The 23,312-nt window shown below is 39.9% G+C and overlaps 1 protein-coding gene across 2 annotated transcripts in view; it reads right to left on the bottom strand.

The window, feature by feature from the left end:
- The window catches only part of WDR70 (WD repeat domain 70), a 140,567-nt gene that overhangs the window by 42,709 nt on the left and 74,546 nt on the right, over nucleotides 1–23,312 (bottom strand). For both annotated transcript variants that reach the window (XM_063128140.1, XM_063128139.1), the window contains exons 10-11: nucleotides 19,039–19,213; nucleotides 2,585–2,684 (exon numbers count right to left, since the gene is read on the bottom strand). In XM_063128140.1, coding sequence (XP_062984210.1) covers nucleotides 2,585–2,684; nucleotides 19,039–19,213 — 275 coding nt within the window. The remainder of the gene's footprint in view (nucleotides 1–2,584; nucleotides 2,685–19,038; nucleotides 19,214–23,312) is intronic.

Here is a 23,312-nt window from a genome sequence, read left to right on the forward strand (position 1 = left end):
AGTTTGTTGTATCATAGTCCACATCATGGCCAACATTTTTATTTTGTTGTAAAGCGGCAGAGAGGTTAACTGTGTAAATTCCCATCATGTCAGCAGAAAAACAGGACACCTCTCACGATTAATTCAGTCCCATTTTTTATGCTCAAGCTAGTCATGTATTACTGAATCATATTTTATTACCGTGTTACCAGAAAACATATTCAAAGAACTATTTTCAGGGTCAGAAGTGGATCTTTAAACATCACTTTCTTGCATTTCTGTCAAGTTCCAAGCTTACTCTCAATGGGAATGAGACTGGAAAGACTCATAAGCAATTCTTCGGTTGTTCCTTTCCCCCTGTGCCTGCAGCTGAGCCCCGTCTCAGCTCTCTCATATCCGACAGGCAAACGGCATCACAGACCAAGGGATACAAGCAGGGATTCACTGGAAGTTCCTGTTCCCCTAAACATGATCTCCTCTTTGATCCCTTGCATTTGGGCAGGTGTGCTAATCTAAGACTGACTGCTGACTAGACATCTGCTTTTGTTGGTAAAGCTCCAGAGTAATACTTACATTACATAAAGCACAAATGCTCATTCTTCAGCACATATTAAAATGGCTAAAATTAGACCAGCCTATCCCAGGCCACTTTAGTATTTTCCAACACACCATGCATTTTAAAGCAGCTTTGGAACCTGCACATTAAAGTTCCCAGTTTCAAAATGATTTTAGATCAAAGTGTAACATGTGGGTTAGATGCTAATTTATTTATGAACAGCCACCTGGATACCTATGACATTCTGGGGACAGTTGAAAGCTGCAACACCAGGAAAGAAAAGGAAAATCAACAAAGCGGAAAGAAAAGAGTCACAAGTTTGCGGAAACTAAATGCAAAATCTGACAAGGTACCTGCAAGAGCTAATTATTTTGGGAAATGCTGCCTTCATGATTAATTATGTGCATATCTTTAAGTTAAACAGAGTTCTGAAGAGACCCACAGGAACCAACACCTAATACTTACTATTCTACAATGTAGCACAGCCAAAGTGCACCTTATTAGAAACACAGGGATGCTGCTGAAAATGACAGCCTGATATTGACTTCTACATCCTTCTCTGAAGCAAGCAGTTCAACTTTTGCTTGTGTCCTGATGACATTTTGATGAACATTTCCGTGGCCTCCACCAGCCATTGTTGTGGAGCGTCAGTGGGAAAATGCTCACCATAATGACCTGAAGACACAATGTAAGCTGAATTATTGGCAGGAGAGGGGGACAGGGAAACTTGTCACGGGGCTATCATTTTTGGTGATAGCCCTGTGCTTCTGATAATGGGTAGCTCTGCCAGGGACAGTGTCACAGGTCAGCATCATTGGGTGCCTGCTGAGGGCTGCTGCAGACTCTTGGACCTGCTCCTTTGCCATCACTGTATGGAAACAAAGCCCTATGAAGAGAGACTGAAAGAACTGGGTATGTTTAGCCTGGAGAAGAGAAGATTGAGGGGAGATATTTTAGCACTCTTCACATACTTGAAAGGTTGTCACACAGAGGAGGGCCAGGATCTCTTCTCGATCATCCCAGAGTGCAGGACATGGAATAATGGGCTCAAGCTACAGTGTTAGCAGAGGTCTCTCCATTTTTAACAGGAAACTGTAAAGTAGCCATCATATTGCAGGCAAAATGTCATGATGTCCTGCATGCGAGAATGTCTCCTTGAGTGCATCCGTCTTATCTAACATAAACAAGAGCTCTGGCTCCAGTGCTCTGCTGTGTCAAAGTTAACTTCTGTAACTTACTGTCAGGCCAAAGGTATTGTTTACAGAACAGAGAGAATTGTTTAGCATAATTAGCTATGCCCCAGTGTTATGTTCTGATTGGTTTATGCTGCAACAGGGCCCTGCCCCTTGCAAGCTCAAATACTGTACTGTATTCCCTATGTCTTTTGTCTGATTGCTCCCTTTGAAGAGACCAGGCCTTGATTACTAATCAATAAAGCGCTTTTGAACCCTCTGTCGCTGGAATGGTGGATGGATTTCGTCCTTGGGTGAAAAGAACATTGATCTAACAACAGGAAGCCAGATTCCGGCTGGACATCAGAAAAAACTTCCTGACTGTTAGAGCAGTATGACAATGGAACCAGTTACCTAGGCAGGTTGTGGGCTCTCCCTCACTAGAGGCATTCAAGAGGGAGCTGGACAACCACCTGCCAGGTATGCTTTAAGGTGGATTCCTGCATTGAGCAGGGGGTTGGACTCGATCGCCTTATAGGCCCTTTCCAACTCTACTGTTCTGTGATTCTATGTATCTTCAACTGGCCTTTCTTAGCATGCAAATATTGACAGCTTTTAAGAGATGCCACAACATCCTTGTATTTCTGCTGTGCTCTCCTTTCGGGGATGGTTAAGCAGCTTGAGACCAGTGGGAGAGAGCAAGAGGGGGTGGGAAAGAAATCAGAGCAGCCTTTCCCAACCTGGCGTTCTCTAGGTGCGTTTTACGGCAACGTCCACCATACACAGCCAGGTTGGAAAAGGCTGAGTTAGAGCCAGCACCCAAGTTCTGCCCAATCTGTATCCAGCGCTATATATGGAAGGAAATGTGGTCACTTACCTCCACGGCTGGCAAGAACGGTGCCATCATAAGAAAATGTCAAGCATGAAGTGTCACTGCCTGGAGCATGTGCCTGCCGGCAGTGGAACTTGGTATGAACCTGTTTGTGGAGAAAATAAAATATTAAAAAGCTTTGCTACTTTTAGACGCTACACACCTGGTTCCCTTAGAACATCAAATGTGTTTTACTGCATTTCTTGGATTAAAAACAAACAAACAAAAACCATGCAATTTTAAACTAGAGCAAGGAGGAAAGCAGAGGCACAGCTGGTGTCCATCTATTCCTCTTCAACACCTTTTATGTACTTTTAACAGCTTAAGTATATTTGGGAGGCAAAGAACTTGTAACATTTCCAAATATTCCGTTTTACAGTCCAGAAAAATATTAATGCAACTATGTTATATTAATACCCAAGTATCACTCCCTTTAAAGTGAATTAAAGGCAAATATGCATGACTAAGATACAAAAACAATTTTTTAAATGCAGGAGACAGCATTCTCATCCTTCTTACGGCAGGTCTATAAGATTTAAGATGACAAAATGCATCATTTGTCTTTTGGATGCATCTTGAAAGGAAGAAAAGCTGGGAAAACTTTATATGCCAAACCAAGAAGTGCCAAAAACGCCTGGGTTGTAGATTTAGAACAGAGTACAAATATTTTTGAGTCTGAATGCCATTTGGCTAAAAGAAAATGCAACATTGGGAATAGTTTCGAGATCTTGAAAAAATACGTTCTTCAAGTAGTACTAAAAGATATTTGAAACAATAAAGTTTACTTATTAAAAGGTGAGCTATTTATTTACAAACCCATTTTGCTTGACCCATCCTTTTGAAAGATCTTTGTAATTCTTAAAAACAACAAATAATAACAACCTCAATTTCACAAATTGAGTTAATGAGGTAAGTTGGCAGTGCTAATGTGATATTGACTAATTTCAAGCATTGTGAAGTCTGGTAATAAGGTCATAGGCCTGGTTCACACATAACAGTAACCCATGGTTTATTTAACCTATGATTTGTTGTCCTACCCAGGCTTTGTCTGGCAGATGGTCAAACAAACCATGATTTGTTTGCTCAATCCCTGGGCTGTTTGCTTCCTTCCTCCTTTGCTTGTTCCCTTTCTGTATCCCAAATTCCTTTACAGGGCTGAAATACTGGCATGTAGAATAGCTGGGTTTTTTTTTAATGCTTTCGCCTGCTACCTCTGTAGCCTTGCAAAACAACACATGAACAACGCATGGTTCTGGGCTTGCACTTAACAGCAACCTATGGTTTAAACAGCCCAGACTTCACAACCCAAAAACAAACCATGAGTTCTCTTTCTGGGTTGTTCATGGTTAACAAACCATGTTTTATTAGCATAGTTCACACATATAACCCAGAATTCAAAAACTCATATCATGGGTTAGCATTATATTCAAACCAGGTCATAGTCATTACTGAAGTAATGAAAACAGTCACTGTATTCTAGTGGATAGAGCTCTGGGCAGAGTGAGAGTTTATACTGTTAGTTCTACCCTACCCTGTGCCTGTTTACCCTACCCAGTGCTTGTTTGCATTCTCTTCCCCTCCTCATTGCTTTACTATGATTTTATTAGATTGTAAGCCTATGCGGCAGGGTCTTGCGATTTACTGTTTTACTCTGTACAGCACCATGTACATTGATGGTGCTATATAAATAAATAAATAAATAAATAAATAAATAAATAATAATAATAATAACCTTAATTCACCCTTGAAGACATGATTGTGTGTGTGTGTGTGTGATATCTTTCAGCAGAAGGTACTTCACATTATATGTTGCACTGAGTGTGGGGTGCAAATATGATAAGTTAAAGGGTTACTGTAATTCAGACCTTCTCACCCCAGTGTCTTTTCTCTTTAAGAGAAAATATAAAATAGTGGGTATGGCTCCACATGGTCTACTGTTCATATTTCTTGCAACGTGACAGGAAACCACAGACATCTTTTGGTTAATTAGCACATTCCTTTTAATTAGCATTTCCTAGTCTAAAAGGTCTTCCTGTCCATGTGCAACTTTTGCGATTGGCAAAATAAGTTAGACAGTCACCTGACCACTCCGACAAATTAGAATAAAAGGAGACTAGGCTCCCTTTAGCGTTTTTTTCCTCCTTATTCTGATCATCCAAGGCTGCTATGAGTTGAAGGTGTCTCCTACCTGCTGTGAGATTCCCCCCCCCCGCCAAGCGCTTAGTGTACGTTAGCAAATTGTGTACTGTTTATTTGTTTTAAGGATCTGCCTGCTTTCCCTTGCTCTCTTATCATATTCCTTAATAAATACCTGTCTTTCAGTTTGGGTCTGAGGTTCTAGAGTAAGTTTCTGACAAGCCCCATTTTGTTTCTGACTAACAAAATGCCAAGTGGCTTTCCTCATTTCTTTCACGAATATTGTAAATTATTCCTTTGTCAACAAAGACTGGTCCAATAAAATGGATTATCATACCTGTTTTGTACCTTTTAACCCTGGTATAATTGGCCATGACCTTATATCAGACTTCATACTGTGGGTAATTATTATAAGGAAATTTTGGTCATTTTTTTTTTAAAAAAAGCTGGAATGTGGTAATTGTCTTTGATTCCTTTCTGAGCATCTCTCTTTTGCTGTTTAGGAACACATGAAGCCATTGATCCATCTAACTCAGTATTGTCTACACTGGCTGGCTGCAGCTCTCCATGATGACCCTGTTCTGATGGCACGCTAAGCCACAGTCATTAACCATTTTGAGCTAAACATTATGGCTTAGCGTGTCATGTGAATCATGACTTAGTGTGTCATGTGAGCCATTCCTAACCATGGTGGCTACATAACTACAGTTTAAACACACTCACTAAGCATTTGCTGCAAAAGGATTAGCAGCCTAACCATGGCTTAGGGTATTGTCTGAACAGGCCCAATGTCAGACAGGGATCCTTCCTAACCCTGTGTGGAGATCTCAGAGATTGAACCTGAGATCTTCTACATGCAAAGCATATGCTCTACCAGCTTTTCCTCATAGTCTTCCCCTGTAGTTATGAGCTGAATGGCTGTTCCTAGATTGATTGATTTATTGCACCATCCTATCTTTTCCCCCCAGACCTGCACAGCCTTTTAATTCTTATTTACTTATTCTATTTTCACCATCTGACCAGCACATTCTCCTTAAAAGAGACAAGATAAAATGTTACATTGCTTCACAAATCCGCCATTTTGTAAATTCTTATCCAGTAAAAACTACTAGCTATTGAAAGTCAAGCCGCCAGAATTACTTTCTGGGAAAATATTCTTGAACAGCCATCAGTAATATCATCCCAGCAATTATTAAACTGAAACCCTTTGTAAAACATTTGGATGTCTCGTTAAGCTTTTATATCTGAAAATGATAATGCAAATTGGCCAACATGAAAGAATAAATATCATTAATAAAACCAAAGCCTCTGGATAGCATTCAACTGGCTTTCCTTTATTTTTACGTCGTACTCAAAAAATGTTGACACACATAAAATAGTACATTTTCACTATTCTCTCACTAAATTATGCTTTTAATTCCCAATACCAAATTAACCTTTTACTTGGCTAGTATTGTGGAAATACAAATCTATTATAGGCTTTGTTTTTAATGCTTGATATAAAATGTGATTGTTTCTCACTTGGAAACCTCTCCCAAGGGTGCCACACCAACAGAATAGCTTACCACTGTATACGTGTAGTAAGCGATTGGCCATAGTGTCCTGCCAAGTAATGAGAAGAAGCTTAATGGACTGCTGTACTTGAAATCTGGAGAATCAAGTGGTACCTAAAATCTCATTGTTTCTTAGCAAGACAATACAGATGACCAGCTTACCAAATGTTTATGCACACACCTTCCCACCCACCCCCCAGCCCCATGATAAGGTATCATTTGTATTCGATGTAGATATGTGTCCCACTCCTTAACCATAGTTATGGAGATGGAGCATGGGATTGCTGACTTCTTTTGTACATACAATTTCCCCCAGCCCTTCATTGTCATCAGCAATTATATCTACATAGTCAACCATGGTTAACGCTAGCAGAATTTCTTCCTAACCAGGGGAAATCATGGGTTGAAGTTGGTTGCAAAAACATAGATAGGATTTTGTTTCAAATAGTATGGTTATAACTGGGCAGTATCCAATATGCCTGCATAAGCGACTGGAGTTGCACTAGAGTTCACTTATGCTAGCACTACATCAAAAGTGTAAGCAGAGAGGCAGCGTTAGAAGCAGCCCAATGTTAGGAAGGAAAGCAATAGAAAGAAGTTATATAAGAGGGGAGGGAAAGGGAACATGGGATCACAATGGTCCTCTCAATTCCTAAATCACAGTTAAAGGGGTCAGCAGTATTCCCTTTTCATTGGCCCAATGTAAATGGTTGCCTGTATTCACCCTACATTTTTACCATTCTGGCTTCTTTATACCATTGTCTCTACTGTAAAGGCTCACGCATGTGCAGACTCCTCCCTCCCCACCTCAATGAACACCCCCAATTTACAACTGAATTTGATTTATTACTTTGGAAATGATGATGAAGATGGAAAACCAAGAGTGGCAAAAATAAGTAAAAGACTTGAATCTCATGCAAAGGGTTTTTCGACATCCGATTCCTTCAGATTTAGGCTCTCCATGTTTTTGTAAGTAGCTTTCCAGATATGAATAATTTTTTGTCCCTCTTTACTTGTCCCTGAGTTAGGCCCTTACTTGCACACTGTTTATGAGGCAGCCTTCTCTAGTGGATAGGGAGAATTTTTTCTCCCTCTCCCATAATACTAGAAACCAGGGTCATGCCATGAAGCTGATTGGTGGGAGATTCAGGACAGATAAAAGAAAGGACTTCTTCACACATTGTACAGTTAATATATGGAATTCACTACCACAAGATGTGGTGATGGCCACCAATTTGGATGGCTTTAAAAGGGGGTTGGATAAATTCCTGGAGAAGGCTATCAATGGCTACTAATCCTGATGGCTACGTGCAACCTCCAGTATCAGAGGCAGTAAGCCTATATGCACCAGTTGCTGGAGAACATGGGTGGGAAGGTGCTGTTGCACCATGTCCTGCTAATGGGTTCATGGTCAACAGTTCGTTGGCCACTGGACTAGATGGACTCTTGGTCTGATCCAGCAGGGTTCTTCTTACATTCTTATGTTCTCTTTTAGCTGAAGGGCCAAATTCCACTTTGGAGAAGCTTTCAGGGTCCGCATTCCAGTGGTGGGTGTGCCCAAAATACCAGTATAGTTGAGCTTACAGCTATTACAGCCAGTAACTAAGCCGTAGGAAAGGCATTTCACCTTTCAGAATGGGGAGAAAACTGCACAAAAGCTGAGAAGCCACCAAATTCACCTTTTGGAAGGGTCCAAGGGAAGTGGGAATCACCAGTGGGGGAACCCCAGAGTCCTGGATTTGGCCACTAGGCCTTCAGTTCTGCACCCCTAGCATAAGGGAACTGGACAACAGAAGAAGTTGACTGACAGCAGCTTCCACAACAGGGCTGTTGCTTCCCCTACTGTTCTCTTCTCCAATCAGCCTTTTACAATTGTCTTCCTTCCCCTTGGTTAGGGACAGTGCTCCTGCCTCTGGCAGGGACCTTGCAACTCCAGCGTGTGCCCAACTCTATGCTGGATTTAAGCATACATAGACTATACCCACCCACACCATTGCATCTAACTCTGTATCTAAGGGGAAATGTACTTAATTCTAGAAAGGCAGTTGTTCCATGGATGTATCTGGTTTCAGTCTGCGTAGCATCACTGCAAGTCATATGTTAAATAAATACAGCTGGAAAATACTCCAACTTTTCACCAATCACTCTGCCTAGTATCAACATCTGCTGAAAACAAGCTTCATGTAGTAGCAACATCATGGGGGGGAAATGATTTCCCATTTTTATGTTTTGTTGTTACTTTTATCTAGCAAAAAGGGCACATTAAGGTATGGTCACATAATAATTCATTCTTGTTAATGCAGAATGCGGCCGCCTAAGTGTAGGTGGGGGCAAGATGATTTGACTATATAACGCCTATACTGCACCAGCTGCTCTGGTTACTGGTGTATTTCCGAGCCTGATTTACAGTGCTAGTTTTGACCTTTAAAGCCTTATATGGTTTGGGACCAAGTTACTTGAAGGATGGCCTTCACCCATATCAGCCTGCCTGTACCCATGAAAGGAGATAGGTGAGTGACCACACATAAGAGGGCCTTTTCTGCAGTGGCCCCACACCTTTGGAACAAGTTGCTACTGGATGTCCACCAGTATCTCCATCATTGCAGGCTTTTAAGAAGTCATGGAACCATTATTTTACCTTGTCCTTGTCTTGATATGCTTGCAATTGTTGCTGCTATTGCCATTGTTGTTGTTACTAGTTTTATTGCTGTTTTTATTGATATTTTATTGTGTTTGTTTTTATCGCTTTTAACATTTTAACTGCTTTTAAGATTTTATTGGTGTGAGCTACAATGGGAGGGCTTCTGCTCTGAAAGCTGGTCATTAAATATTTTAAATAAATTAATTAATGTAATTTTGATGAGATGCACAACTACACTAGGTACATCCAAGAATAATTTCCCCCTACATAAGCAGTTATTTCTGCAGCAATAATACTTGCCTACCTATTCTGTGGCACCACTTTAACTACTTTGCTTTGTCATAATAATACATATTTTAGCTACACACACTGGATTAAGGTATAAGAACAATCTTACAACCACCACATATTTTTCAATCAAGGTGGAATATATGCAGTTCTCAGGAAGGCTTCCATTTGGGCAGCCCCAGGCTTGCTTAGCAGGTTTCTTGCATATCACTTTTCAGAGTAATTAACACAAAAAGTTAAGTATCTGTCCCAGAAAGAGTACGCTCAAAACGCTTAGGAGAAGCGATGGGACAGCAGATGGATTTAATTATCATATATACTACTAGTTGTGAACTCAGGTGCTCAGTTATAATGGCTATATAACCAAAATGGAGTTATTAAGAAACAAGAGAGAGATCAGCCTTGGGAAACCTCCAGGTATGCAGAATTAGAAAATATTTAGGAAAATTTCCGGAAAGAGGGCAACCCCCAACACATAAAAAAACATAGCCCAATGAGGATTGAATTTGCTCAGTCACGAGTGAGTGCTGAGTGTTTGGGTTGGGGGTGTCTGTGTGTGCAGGAAAGGGGGCAGGGGTGATGGAAAACTGGGGGAGCAGAAATGGAATGGAGTATCCTGAAAGAAGGCCTGGTTGGAACACTGAAAGGAGCATTCCACATTTCAATGTTCTGTTGCAGGTCTTACTTCTTTATAATGGCTAGGTAAATGATGGGATCAGACAGACAAAGGGCCCTTATTGCAGGGAACTATGGGGTCCTCTTTCCTTTTTCAGGATCCCTGTCAGCAGAAGCTCTCTTGATTTAACACCATTTCAGATGAAGGGCCCCTGAGACAGCTTAAAAATATGGAAACAACAAAGAACAAAACAATACAGTAAAACTTTTAAAGGCGTCTTCATAATACAATCTGCATCCTAAAGCTTTCTCGAAGAACCAGGTTTTCACAGCACAACAAGAGGCAAGCAGCAATGGGGTTAGATGGGCATACTTTAGGAGGGAATTTCATAAGTGCAGCATCACGACTGAAGAGGTTCCATCTCTCATGCTCGCTTGCCTCATTTCTGAAGGCAAGGGAAAATGGAGCAGAACCTCACCTATTGATCACAGTACATGGGTAGGCATATGTGGGAGGACCCAATCCAATGACTGACAAATAGTTAAAACAGTTTATGGTCTTTTCAGTTTCCCCAGAAAATGGGAATGATCCCCCCAAAACGTCTAAATGAGCCATTCCTAACCTTAGGTTCCATCATCTCTAATCATTGGTCATTCTGGTTGGGGAAGATGTGAGTTGTAGTCCAACAACAAGCAGGGGGTCCTAGGTTGGAAAAGGCTACTCTAAGTTAGTGCTCAGGAAATTAATGATTTGAATCATATTAGTTTAGTTACTTAGAGCAACTCAGTTTGCTTGTTTTCTGGTTGGATTCATACCAGTCAAAGTTAGTTCTAAGGCAGTTCCATTCATCTGAGACCCACACAAGTTATATAAATTTAAATATCTTAAGAGCTGCTATTTTTAAACATCAGTCTTTATAGGCTACTGTTAGCAGCAAAATCTGGAATCTGTAGGGTACATTCCGCCTCTGCTCATAGGGAATGTTTCTGATTATTGTGTGAAAAAAACAAAGAGTGTGAACCTAAAACTGTTATCAACAGTCCAAATGCCAAAGTCATTATACTACTTCTTAAGATCCTACGTATCACATATCTGACCTAATTTAATTACATGCTGTTTTATGAATATGTCTCTGGTTGGTCGGTGTTAAACTCTGTCATGCACTATGGCTTCTCCTAGAATCACATCACCCTACAAACTATGAGGTGGGCACCAAGCAGGATATAGCACTATGAAAGCGGTATATGGTCTGTGTCAATGGGCCCCAACAGTTGTCAGTGCACTTCAATACTGCTATAAAGCAGTAGTGTGGCTCCTGCCTTTTATATGCCGCTTTCATAGTGCAATATCCTGCGTGGTGTTCCCCAACACAGTGCTGATGCCACCCTCCAGCATACACTGTCTGAAGTGACTTCCTCACTCTGGCTAATAGGAGGTTCAGCCCCACACATACAGAAGTACAAACAAGTCTTCCTTGTCTTAGGGAGGTTATCTGTGATAGAATCTAAGGAAAAACATCTCCCTCAAACTTAAAGAGGACTGATTGACTTATGTTCATTAGGGGTTGATAGAACTCAAACGTCAGAACTGCTTCTCGTCAGTGTATTAGCTAGTACAAACAGTTGGATAGCACCTTACTGTAAACTGTTTATTATATAAGAGAGAATGCGTTTAGAAACAGAACAGGACCCTTTTTTCATCTTAGCTGAAGGGAGGAGCTTCTGATGATCATATGGTGTTATTTCCAGGCTACAGTTTAGGAAGTACTGGCTGGACCAGATGTATACAGGGAAAGAAAAGTTAATATTTGTTTCTGGCATGCTACATGTGATTTTTCAGGTTCTGAAGGAGAGGTCTGGCAGACATACCTCTGGAATAAGAAGTGTGGGATACTTATGGATATGGAAACTTTACCTTGAGCTTGCAAAGAAAATATACTGTCTATTTGGATGCCTTTCATCTTATATTTACTCAAGAAATTTCCAGATGTAGCTAGGTACTCTTCAAAGGCTCATATGAAACCATTATAGTTTGTTATGTGAAGAAAGGCAAACGGGTGATCTTCTTCACTGTTGGAAATTTGTGACCAACAGTCAAACATCTTATTAATTAAAGGATAATCTGCAGTTTAAATTATATTTCTGGCTGGAAAAACCCTTCTAAAAAGATCCAAATAACTTTCTGTATTAGATAAAATCCCAAACTGTGCTATTTACACTATAGAGAGACATTTAATATGTCCCATCTTCCACAAAAAACAAATTAAAGACTGAATTTTCTAAAAGGAAAAAAAAATCCAGCAAAATATTTTAAATTATTAAGATCAGACTGTAGTGAAACAATTAACACTGATATGGTGCCCACCCTTCAAAAAGTCAATAAAAGGATGCAGTTTTATCTCTAATTTTGGCTTTTGTTTTCTTCCATTTCTTAATCTAACACTTTCATTCAGGTTACAACAAGCCCCATTGAATTCAATGGGACTTACTTCTGAGTAGACATGAATAGGATTGCATTGTTAATTTAGATAAATGTGCCAGTTGCCCGATTTTTCTTCTCTAATCCTTCCTTTTTGGAGTTTTAGGGTGCAAACTTATGCACGTTTAGACAGAAAAGAGTTCTACAACTCTACAGCTGGATGAGGAATGCTGGAAGCTGTAGGACTTTTTTCTGTCTAAATATGCATAGGATGTTTACACCCTCAGTATTTTTTGCAATTCTTTGCTATAGCAGCTGTCAATAAGTAAGCAATTATGACTGAGTGTGTTTTGGGTATATATAGGTAACTGATTTCTAAAAGTTTTTTTTATTCAAGCATGAGTTCTGAATATGTTATGGATCCAAAACACCTGACTGTTCGGACAGTACCACCACATATGGAAATGATCTGTTACTACTAAAATATACTTTCAGTCGGCATGTGTGCTATTTTATTCTTAAAATATAGTTTATAGAACAGTTTATAGCAATTCTCCTTTAGATTAACAAAACTGGCTTTTCTTGTTATTCCAGAAAAAAAATAGATGTCCGTTCATTTTTAGTAATACATGTATGGATCATCTTTACTTATTGATCTTTAAATTATCCCCCTCTCTGTAAATTTCAATTTTTATGCACTTCAGTATTTTTGCCTGAAATCCATAAAAAAAAAGCCTGTCTAGCAACAATATGCAGGGGTGGGAGGAGAGAGAGGTCAAGATCACCTCTGCTGCTCCTCCCTTCCTGCGCTGGGTGACTGGAAGCCTCCAGGTTTAGGAACTTCCGCTCATCGATGGTGCATTCAATAGGACTGCACCCTAAAGAAATCTATATAGGGAATAAATAAACTATTACCTCTGCAATCCTAGGCAAATGTGCTTAGATGAAAGTGGGTATAAGACTTCAGCCTAAAAATGCTTAATATTGTCCAGATTTGGGTGCTGTCCAGTTACAAACCTGCCACATCCACAAATGTAACTCTCTTTTTTATACACTGGAGATAAATCTAGTAATGTTTCCTCCTCAGTAGATTCAGGACAGACAAAAGGAAGATTCTATACATCTTAGAATTAATTTATCGAACTCACAGCTACAGGATTTGGTGATGGTCATCAGCTGAGATGGCTTTAAAAGGGGTGGACGGACTTCAGTTTTGTACAATGTGCTTTTTGTGTGTGTGTGTGTGTGTGTGTGTGTGTGTGTGTGTGTGTGTGTTTTACTAGGACCCCGAGACCCACCAAAGACATACATTTGGGGGCTGTTTGTGTGATAAAATAGCCCACTGTGGGCTGCTGCATGTGCAGTTGACCAATTTGAATTTTCAAGCCATGACCACAACTTGCCATGTTGTCTGAACATGGCACGAACGGGTTATGCAAGGGTTAAACAACCCCCACATAACCCATGGCTTGTGTTAGGGGGGTTGTTTAAACCTCACACAACCGGGTTTGAATGACACAACAATCTACAGTCATGACTTGAATATTTAAAAGCTGTCTGGCATGCAAGCCACTGTGGCTTATTCAAGCCATGGTGATCATGTGACACAGGTCTTGAAATCAAAGAATTCTGAGCCTAAGAACTTGTTCTGAGTATCAGAAGTGATCTCAGTTTTTAGTATTTCCACCCAGAAATCTACTCCTAGTTACCCCCTCCCCCACTTTCATTTCAGCAGTATAATTTCCTTGATTGATCAGTTATGGTTCTTATTGGTATTCTGTTTTTAAAAACATTTAATATGTATTTTATTCTATTTATCTTTTATTGTTCACCACTCTGGAATCTGCTTAGATGTGGAGTGGTATAATAAATGTTGTTAATAAAAAACAGGAAAAAGAGATAGAGTTTAACTTTCTAAATCAAATGTTCACACTTTATTTTGACATAGAAATTAGGAAATTGCTGAAAATAAGGACTGGGCATGCATTATTTTACCGAAGGGCATACAAGACAGGCTGGGGGTGAAATCAGCAATTGGTGAATCAAGTTTCTGAAAGCAATAATGACTCAATAAAACTAAAAACGCTAAGTCTGTCAGGACAGTTTATGATTTTTTTTTCAGTTGCAGCTTATTATTTTGTTATATAGCACGCCTTCATAAATTACACATAGGTGAAAATGTGCTTCCTCTGTACACCAAAAGTAAAATGTGTGATGATTTTGCTACACGTTGGAAAGCTTTCAATTGAAATATCAAAAGGAAGTTTTTACCAAGAGGCATTATTCTCTGAAGAGAGGCATATATAATACAACCCTGCTTAGCTTTTGTTATCTCCTTGTGACAACATCGTATTATCCTTCCTTTATTAAAATTCAAGGAAGTCTTGAATTCTTTCCAGATGGACAGGCCAGGTGTCAAGGGAAAATGGAGCAACAGGGGAAGGCAGTATGACTCTGTGAGCACAGCTCTATTGTGCCCCCTTCCCCCCCAGTCACGCTCTCCTTTCTGTCACACTGAAACTTCATGACAGAAGTAAAGAAGTTTCCCCCCCTGCCCCTCCCCTCAGTTCCATTTATTTCGATGGATAAAGTTTTAAAGGTGTCACCTGCCTCAAGCCCTAGGGATGGGGCAGGATACAAAACCAGCAACACTGCTTTCTCCCCCCATTGCTTTTCAGACTTTATTCTAGGCCATTCTGATGCTGAAGAATTTATCTTTTCTTTTTTTTACTTCCTTCTTTATTTTATTTTTATTTTATATTGCCTTGGGAGTATACAATCATTTATCTTGAAAGGAGGTTTTAAAAACCCATTAAATAAATAAAATAAAAACATGTTATTGTGTTTTATTATGGACAACCACCTTGAACTTTTAAGGAATGGAAAGATATAACCATAATAATAAAAGAGGATGCGTGTCTGTCTGTCCGACCATTAGGCCAAGATCGTGAAACCTAGAGACTCTTAAAATTTGGTACACATACCAAGGATACCCTGGGGATGTGAACCTCAGGGTTATTTTGTTTTTAAAATGCATTAATTTTTATTAATTTAAATGTGTCCATGCGGTTGAAGCCTGCACAACAACTCTAGCCACTAGGCGGCAGACCTCCCTAACCAGCACATAGCTTTGCAGTCTGTAGTTTGAAGCCTGAGGAGATTAACATGCTGAGGGGTATAGTTATGCATCTAGGGGTCATACCTAGGAATGCCAGTTGGCACAGCTTCACTTCGACAAGAGAGCGACAATGTGTCCAACTCTGATAGCTGTGTAAATTTGCTTGGAGACTTCACTATATGAAACAAGGGCTATTCCAACCCTCAGACCTGTCCACTAGTTTTAAATAAGTAAACAAACAAACATCTCCTAATGCTTTAGCATAGCTATAACCCTTCCTACTCACTAGGAGCAAAACTATTCTACCCACAACCCAACTGTGTGGGGACATGGTATTCCACAACTACCCTTGCATATGTGTTTTAATAATTGTAGAAGACTTTGAGATTCAGAAAATCAAGCAAGCATACAGCCTTCCCCCCCCAGAATCAAGCATACATCGCAAACTGCTGAAAACATCGCAAGATTCTCCATAAAATGTCTATCTAGTCTGAGGAACAATTTACAAGTCAGATTAGCACTGTAATGCTAAGCTGGATCAACTTTTCACACCGTTTGAAAAAGGAGGGATGCAGATGAATTGAGAAAGCTTCCATCATCCTAAATATTCAGCCGCAAGTCCACAATGAAGTTAGTCCGGCTACCTCCCAATTTATTTTGATTGTCAGCTTTTTATCTCCATTGTTATTTCCACTATAAACCTAGTAAAACTTCTTAATGGCATGGAGGTTTCAGAAGTTATTCAAGATGTAAACTTGCTCCAACAGAATAATAAGTTTTTCAGAGGCTGGCTTTCATCACCTGCGTGGCTGTTGATGTAAACGCAGACAGTATTCAGATATTAAAGTTCCTGGTGTGGAGTTAACAATAGCACTTCTAATAGTTTGCTTATTTTTCCTTATGAACTCCTGTGTGCCTTAAATATATATATATCACATAATACATTGCTGCGCCGGCATAAACAAATATGTGGAAGAGATCCATGAAATTTCAGTGACATTTACCCCGAGAGTAAATTTGGTGCGAAAGCAACTGCTGCAACCAGAACATCAGGTGATGATCAGACTGCAGATAGCCCTATACATTTGCTGGTGACTAGAACAGAGTCATCCCTTTTTTTTTGCTCTTGTGAGATTGAATCCTAAATTATTTTCAGCCACAGTCCTTTTGACCTCACAGTAAACAACGTTCACAGTATCTCAAGCAAATTTACGTGTTCCAGCCTGCTTCAGCTGGTGGGCTTAAGACTGAATCCCTAGTTCTGTTGCGCAAATTTCAGAAGGGTGGTAGTGTGAGCTTGCTGTAACAAAATAAAACAATGAAGAGACTGGTGTCTATTTTTAAAATCTCTTCACTGGCTGCCAATTAGTTTCTGGGCGAAATATAAAGTGTTGGTTATCACCTTTAAAGCCCTACATCAGTGGTTCTCAACCTCCTAATGCCGCGACCCTTTAATACAGTTCCTCATGTTGTGGTGACCCCCAACCATAAAATTATTTTCGTTCTTCTCTACACGATCCATTGTCATGGGATGGTTTGCTAATGAAAATAATACATAACAATAGCTTTAATAATACAAAAGATGATACATGACATAGTTCAGTCAATACAGTTTCCTAAGACCATCGGAAATATGTGTTTTCCGATGGTCTTAGGCGACCCCTGTGAAAGGGTCATTCGACCCCCAAAGGAGTCCCGACCCACAAGTTGAGAACCGCTGCCCTACATGGTTTGGGTCCAGGCTACCTGCAGGATCGCCTTCTCCCATACAACCCACCCCGCACACACAGGTCCTCTGGGAAGAATTTCCTTCAGCCAGCCAAAATTAGGCTGACAAGTATTACCCAGAGGACCTTCTCTGCTGCTGCTCCCAGACTGTGGAATGGCCTGCTGGAGGAGATTCGTCAACTGAACAGTCTTTTAGCATTCAAGAAAGCTATAAAGACTGATCTCTTCCAGCATGCCTATCCAGTAGAATTTTAGGTTGATTTTAGGATGTTTTTTAGGATGTCTTAACAATGTATACTATGTTTTTAATCAGTATTTTATGTATTTTATACTTACTGTTGTTCCCCACCTCGATCAAAACGGAAAGACGGGTAAGAATTATTATTATTATTATTAATTATTATTATTATTATTATTCGGTGCATTCTCTTCCCTCTCTTATTGTTTTATTATGATTTTATGTGGCAGGGTGTTGCTGTTTTATTCTTTTACTATGTACAGCAACATGTATATTGATGGTGCTATATAAATTAATAAATAATAATAATAATAATAATAATAATAATAATAATAAATGGTAGCAACTTGCTAAAGACTTATGGTTTACTTTAGGCATAATTTTTATGGACTAGAGCTCACTCCACCAGATGCATGAAGTGTTACCTCCATTAGCAGATACACACAGTGATATGCACAAGTTTCTTATCAGTGCCCCTACTTCCTGCTGCTACCCCTCTGAGTTCTTTCCCCAAAAACCCTAGCAGTCCAGGAGCCTGAAGAAGTGGACTATGCTGCAAAATTGTCAGTCCCTTCAACCTCCCACTCCTATCCCAGCAAATGTTCAATGTTTTAATCTTTGTAAACCACCCAGACAGCTTCGGCTATGGGGTGGTATATAAATGTAATAAATAATACTAATAATGATATTGTTATAACAATAGTGGGCTCTGCCATCCCTTCATAATATGGGTATAATAAGGGTGGACTTTATTTGCACTGGCAGGGCAATTTTTAAGTGCTTACAAACTTGGGTGGGGTGGGTTTCCATATTTTATTTGGCTGAAGTAAGTCAGAAAGGGCATAAACTCCTGTCCTTTGGTCTGGGATGGATATACTACTTCCCAATCACAGCTACATTAAAATTCTACATTTTTCAATTCCATGCTGTGAACAGTAGTCACGTCACTGTGGAAGACCAAGAAATGGATTTAAAATGAATCAGGAAATCCCTTCTTCAGAAAATAGGTGTGTCCTTTAAAAATTCTATGGCTAGCAATACATCCCTAAAGTCAATCATAGCTGTGATTTCGTTCATTAGTAAAAACTCTGAAAGGCAGGAATGTGCTCATTTCTCACAAAATGAGTGGGCGAAACAGTGACTGCACATTTTTCCTCCTCTCTCTAATTCTATAAGAGTTCTCCCTCTCCCAAACTACTCCAACCCAGGGTCCACCCATGAAGCTGATTAGAATCAGGAAAGACAAAAGAAAGTTATTCACACACCGCATAGTTAAACTATGGAATTTGCTACCACAAGATATACTGATGACCACCAATTTGGATGGCTTTAAAAGGGCATAAATTCCCGGAGGAGAAGGCTATCAATGGCTACTGGTCTTGATAAATGTGTGCTATCTTCAGTATCAGTGGCAGTATCACTGCTTCTGGGTTCCTGGTCAACAGCTGGTTGGCCACTGTGTGAACAGAATGCTGGAGTAGATGGACCCTTGGTCTGATCCATCATGGCTCTATTTATGTTCTTAGCTAGACACAGTTAAAAAAAAGAAAGTAAGATGAGGATCTGGGTCAGTTAATGATCTAAACAGGCACTCGGTAGGATGCTAGAATATGGGTAAAACTCAGCTAAATGGGCATTACAGTAACTTTACCCTAATTGATTTACTAGATTACCTATTCAACATTGCACATTTTCACTTGATCAATGAAAAGATGACCACTTACATTCATATTCCTATCCCAGATCTGGATGGACCCATCTTGGCAGCCAGCTGCAATGAGTTTACCATCTCTGCTATATGTGCAGCTTGTAGGAATCACTCGTTTACCTTGAGCCGAGCGTGGTTTAAACACACCTTTGTGTTTTTTGTCATTGGTAACATCCCATGTTCTCACAGTCCTAGCAAGAGACCAACAGAAATAACACTTTAATCAAATATTGTATTTATATTAAAGGAAAATCCATTCCTAATTGTGTGCAAATAGCACATTTTAATTATGATGCAAACAAACCACAGACATAATCTCTTTTTAGTATTTTTAAAAAATGTGTTCAATGCTGAAAGCCTGGGAGTATAGAAAAAATGCACATACAACCCTCATTCCTTGTGAAGAGAAAAATATAAATTTAATAAGGTAAGTTTCAAATAAATTAATTTTACAAGTGGATCTTGCTTCAAATCTCCCCCAATTTTAAATTTTAGTTGGAAAAGCTCTTGTTCTGCCTACATTCTTATACAAACCACAGATAGTCTTTAAAAAAACCAAACAAAAACAAATAAGCAGTACTTGAAGAAAGATAGAATCAAACACATGGCCTTATGTTCCTGATGGCATGGAGAACGTAACTTTTCATAACTTAAACTAAACATGTGGAGGTTGGGAGTAGGCACAATGGGTGCAATTCCACCTGACCTTCCATGTGATCAGTGAGTATGAATATGGCTAGAGAGTATCTCTCCATCTCCTCCCCCACCCATATACCGTCTTGAACAATAATAAACAATTTGCTATTTTGATGCTACAATAATCAATTTGAGTATATGTAACTGAGTGCAAAGTTGACCAATTAATCATCATCATCAGGTAGTAAAGGTCTACTGCGCACAGACCATAATTGTAATTGAACTGTGCTGATCTGACAGGTTTGATAAGAGTGGGGTATTTTCATAGAATCATAGAATAGCAGAGTTGGAAGGGGCCTACAAGGCCATTGAGTCCAACCCCCTGCTCAATGCAGGAATCCACCCTAAAGCATCCCTGACAGATGGTTGTCCAGCTGCCTCTTGAAGGCCTCTAGTGTGGGAGAGCCCACAACCTCACCAGGCAACTGATTCCATTGTCGTACTGCTCTAACAGTCAGGAAGTTTTTCCTGATGTCCAGCTGGAATCTGGCTTCCTTTAACTTGAGCCCATTATTCCGTGTCCTGCACTCTGGGAGGATCAAGAAGAGATCCTGGCCCTCCTCTGTGTGACAACCTTTTAAGTATTTGAAGAGTGCTATCATGTCTCCCCTCAATCTTCCCTTCTCCAGGCTAAAGTAGTATAGCAACTGCGAGGCCATATTGCATGAAATGCAGGATTATATATGAAGCATCCAGAATGATCATATGGACACAATAAGAAAGGCAGAGCAGTTAATAGTAATCAGAAACCCTCCAACATTTCACAGATGGAAATAAAGAACACGTGGCTTTTGTACTTATGTTACCCCTATTCCCACATCCAGGATTCTACACTGCCTGACATCCACCCACCCTTTACTGAAGACCTGTTGCACTCTGTACTTATTTATCCTATAATAGCCTGTCCTGCAATGGCTACTGAAGTACAATATATTAGTAAAACTAACCATAACCGTTTTTTCAAGTTAAGAATGTCTAATAGAAAGCTTAACTTCACAATGCATCAGGCATAGTTATTATTGAACAGATGCAATTCAAAACACATTCATCAACATTTTATATATGGATACAGCAGCGTATAAGGGAATCTAGTACACTATAATGCACGTGTGCACACTAATATTTTTTTCCTCTCTAAAAGGTACACTCAAAACCTCCCCAAAACGAAAAATGTGTGTCTTGTGGCCATTCTTGAACGAAGGAATTTCAGAGACAGGTATCAACCAGAAATTGCTGAAGAGATCTAGAGATGCAACTCTATTTCCCGTGGTTTGAATAAGGACATTAAAAAAAACCATACTACATATTACTCATATCACCATTGCAATGATGTCTGGGTAATCACCCAACAATGTTTTGTGAATGGCGACTGTTAAGATAATTATCACTGTCTGTACTTCCTGCATTTCAGTTCCTTCTGACAACACAATTTACATCTCCCACCACCACCCAGAATGTTAAAGAAAATTAAGTGTTTCAGGAACATAGGAATCTGCCTTATATGGAGTCTTAGAAATGTATTATTTTCAGGTGGAGGGGATATGTTAAAGACAGTTAGCATGCAGGTTAACATCTTTGACCAGAAGTACAGCTCTATAAAGAGTCTGTGGAACAGGCAGGTTCTACCTGCAGAAAACCATTACAATTCCCTTTGATCACAATTGCAGCAGAAGCTTCAATTCAAAAAGCTTGTTGCTCATTTGTTTTCCTCACAAACCCAGCCACTTTAATGCCAATGTAGATTTAAAACTCACTAAAAGGAATATGTGCTGGCCTAGTGGTTAGGCAAGCTGCCATTCTGGCAGACTGAAAAGCCGGTCAGTTGCTTTTCATTTCAACATGCCTAGGAATCCAGCAAAAGGTTGGGGGTGGAAGGAGACAGTCTCCATTTTGGGGGAAATAGAGATGAGCTGAAATGTTTTGGAGTAATATTGGGCTTTTAAACACTGTGCTCTTCATATATTTGACAACTATTCATTTATGAAAGACATCGCTTTTTCAGAGTTACATTTCCTCTACAACCTATTTCATACATAATTTTAAAAGAAAATATGATACTTTTGTTTTTACTATGTTCCTTAGATACTCTTAAAAACTGTTGAGATTGTGGGAATGCGGAGGGAAAAGTCCAGAAATACAGGTGGACTGGCTAAACGTTTCTACACACAAAAGATGTCTATCCTTTCAGAATGCTGAATTCCTTCCAGATTATAACTCAAATATCTTCTGGCATCCAACACATAAAAACATTTCAATATTTGGCAAGCCAGGGAGATAATTAATTATAAAGAAAGAAATCAATGTGCACTTTGGACAAAGCTCATTTGTTTAGATTACACAAACAGTACTTGGGATCCAAGAATACACTATTTATTGGTTCTCTTGCCAAAGCAAATGCTACTGTATCAGGGGAACCATCTTCCAAGAAGATAAGGTTGTTTGAGTGAGGACCAAGAGTAGCATTTCTAGTAGGTTCTGCAAAACCAAACTGGGCATACAAAATACTTAGACCACACACACTAGCAAATTAATGCAAGATATAAGATACCAAAAGTGTACATATAATTAGATGCCAAGAGTTGTTTAGGCTGGCCAAATGGAAAAGTCTCCTACAGCCCATAAATACATTTCCACCAGCCCCCTCCATAATCTGTACAATGTCCACTGCTTAATTGCTAGGGATTCCATCTACGACTATGAAATATGTTGGCATTCTGCAAAATGTACCAATTTGTGATTGACCTTCCATCAATGCAAGGGAAGGGGCTGTAGTTCAGTGCTAGAGCACCTGCTTTGCATGCAGAAGGTCCCAGGTTCAATCCCCAGAATCCCCAGGTAGGGCTAGGAAAGAATCCTGCCTGAAACCCTAAGGAGCTGCTGCCAGTCAACATCGACAATACTGGGTTAGATCCACCTATGGTCTGGCTCAGTATAAGGTAGCTTCCTATGCTCCTAAAAACCTATTGCTTTAACGTATTAACAGTTCCAAACAGTGGCATTCCCTGGCTATTACTCCAGCAAGCTAGTGGAATAACTGTGTGTGATATAGCTACAGTTTGGGGCCTTTAGGAGAAGGTGCTTTCCACTGGGCCGATGGAGCAGTACAAGGAAGAGGCAAGGCAGGGCATGCAAGCAGAAGAACAAGAAGTTGGACAGACAGATATGGGAGGGAGTAGAAGAATCATCTTCGAGGCTTACTTCAGCCACAAGCTGTCTAAATTGGGGAACTGTGGCAAATCCTGGAGGATGTATAGCCAGAAGAAGAGTACGACTGGATCCCCATGGTCACCTGACTTCCTCGCTCAAGAATGCTTCGATCAGCTAACTCTGCTAGTTAACTTCGAGTGCCTACAATCCCCTTCTTTGATCAGCTGTCTTGGTGATGCAACGAACATGGAAATGGTGCTCAATGTTCAGAGATCTAGATACAAGTTCCATGGTGACCAACCATTATATGGATGGGACCGAAGGAGGTCATAAAGAAGGGAGTCTGAGTACAAAGGGATTCCCTTCCTGGCAACACACATTATTCTTTGTTTCCCCCACATTTCACATTCTCCTTACCCATGCTCATTCCTGTTTATATACAACTGA

Source organism: Elgaria multicarinata, chromosome 6, assembly GCF_023053635.1.
Source record: "Elgaria multicarinata webbii isolate HBS135686 ecotype San Diego chromosome 6, rElgMul1.1.pri, whole genome shotgun sequence".
Taxonomy (NCBI): Eukaryota; Metazoa; Chordata; class Lepidosauria; order Squamata; family Anguidae; genus Elgaria; species Elgaria multicarinata.